The sequence below is a fragment of the Aptenodytes forsteri genome, unplaced genomic scaffold (genome assembly GCF_000699145.1).
Source record: "Aptenodytes forsteri isolate BGI_AS27 unplaced genomic scaffold, ASM69914v1 Scaffold166, whole genome shotgun sequence".
Taxonomy (NCBI): Eukaryota; Metazoa; Chordata; class Aves; order Sphenisciformes; family Spheniscidae; genus Aptenodytes; species Aptenodytes forsteri.
In genome coordinates, this window is record NW_008796110.1 from 6,157,324 (window position 1) to 6,159,151 (window position 1,828).

At 36.4% G+C, this 1,828-nt stretch overlaps 1 protein-coding gene across 1 annotated transcript in view; it reads right to left on the bottom strand.

Annotated features, from left to right (window-relative positions):
* Positions 1-1,452: 1,452 nt before the first annotated feature.
* The window catches only part of LSM8 (LSM8 homolog, U6 small nuclear RNA associated), a 4,125-nt gene continuing 3,749 nt past the window's right edge, over positions 1,453-1,828 (bottom strand). The window contains exon 3 of the mRNA XM_009286812.1: positions 1,453-1,710. Coding sequence (XP_009285087.1) covers positions 1,620-1,710 — 91 coding nt within the window. The 3' untranslated portion in view covers positions 1,453-1,619. The remainder of the gene's footprint in view (positions 1,711-1,828) is intronic.

Below are 1,828 nucleotides of genomic sequence, written 5' to 3' on the forward strand. Positions count from 1 at the left end.
GCACTTTCTATACTGTCTTTACTCTTTTATCTTGTGCCGTATCAGTGTTTCAGTAGCAAAAGGGCTTTTCATTATACACAATTTTGTTGACCGTTTAATGAAACTGGTCGATTCTTTTGACATAATGAATTAAAGCCAAACTTTACTGACTTTCAGTAATCACAGAAAAACCCAGATTTGCCTTATCTGATGCCTGCTCAGCAATTCCCTGCAGAAATGTGGACAGAAAACTACAAGACATTACTTTACTAGGTCACAAGATGGATAAAGGAGAAAAAGGTTTGCTGGGCTTCACATGCTCCACCAAGAACAATCTCAGAAAACAAGCTGGAAGCTACAAGAATTGAGAGCCAGATATCATGGAGAAAAATATATTCAGTTCAATGCATTTGGTTTCCAGACAGAGAACTTGCAATGAAAAGTACCAAATCCCACTTAATATTAAAATCAATATAAAAAACAAATATGCACATTAAAATAACTTTTTTTTTGTCAGCACATTTATATATTGGGGGGGGGGGGAATTGGACCTATTGGCACACTAGAGGACAAGGAAAACAACTTTGTCCAATAGTACCAACTTCTTCTCGCTGCCACCAAACCAGTATTTCTGCTGGGTAGCGAATAGGATGTGGCCTAAAACACAATATACTGCACAGAGCTTGTCCCACTTAACTTGGCTATTGCTGGTGTATAAGAAGAGGTCTATTATGGTTACATGTGATCCTTATATTCAGTATTATGGCAAATTTCATTCAAAAGAAAGAATTTCTCTAGATAAAGTACTCCTGTGTCTTCTAAACTACACTCCAGCAAGACAATGGTTACACATTAGCAAACACACAATTCTCTTTCTATAGATCTTACCCAAATTTTGAGCAACACGATAGCTGCTGAGAGGAGAAGATAGAGAATGAGTTTGTCTGGAATTCAATGGGCTTCAAATAAACGTGTATATTTGGTTTAGGTTCTGTGTTCCTGCTCAAAAGTCTTTCTTTCTCCAGTTTAATTTGTCTGCAAGCATTAAGGCATTAAGAACTCCTGCACCTCTAGTATAGTCTTGGGGACTAGAAAACAATGTTTGATAAACAACAAACAACCCTATTACACGCATAAGTCATTAATTTGACTGTGAAAGCTTTTAACATTCTTGCTTTCTACACTACACACACAAAAAAACCAAAAAAAACCCCAAACCAGAAAAAACAGTTTTTTACTTACAGCCAGAACTACATTCAGAGGTGGTTAAATTGACTGTTACACAATCTACCTCCAAATAATCCAGAGTTAACATAAAAAGCCTTAGTTTACCTTTAGGAATGAGATCTTATTTTAAGAACGAGGTATATATACACAGTATCAGGACTATCACTGATATTGCTTGCATTTCCCAGTATGTATTTTACAGTGAAATTATGCAGCATGAAACCCCAAAGGAAATTCAATGAAAGCATCTTTAGTAAAATGTAGAAACTTTAATTTACATGCAAAACTACAACATATTCATAATAAAAAACTGGTGACTAAACAAATCAAACACAATTTGTAAAAATCATCCACGTTGTTAAATAGGTCTGTACAACCAAAGATTTACAAAGTCCCTGTGCATTTTCACCTTTTCAATGCACAACTGAGTTTAAAGGTTCTGCTCGAATATTCCCCAAGTCAAGAGCTGAATCTGTCTCTTCATCAATTTCACCAATGACAGCACTGCAATAAAAAACAGGTTATCATTTGTTGAAATCTCCTGGTGCAAATCTGGAAAGCCACAAAATTAACTTGCTAGTGAAGACACCACCCCCCCCCCCCCCCCCCCCCACTTCCACTT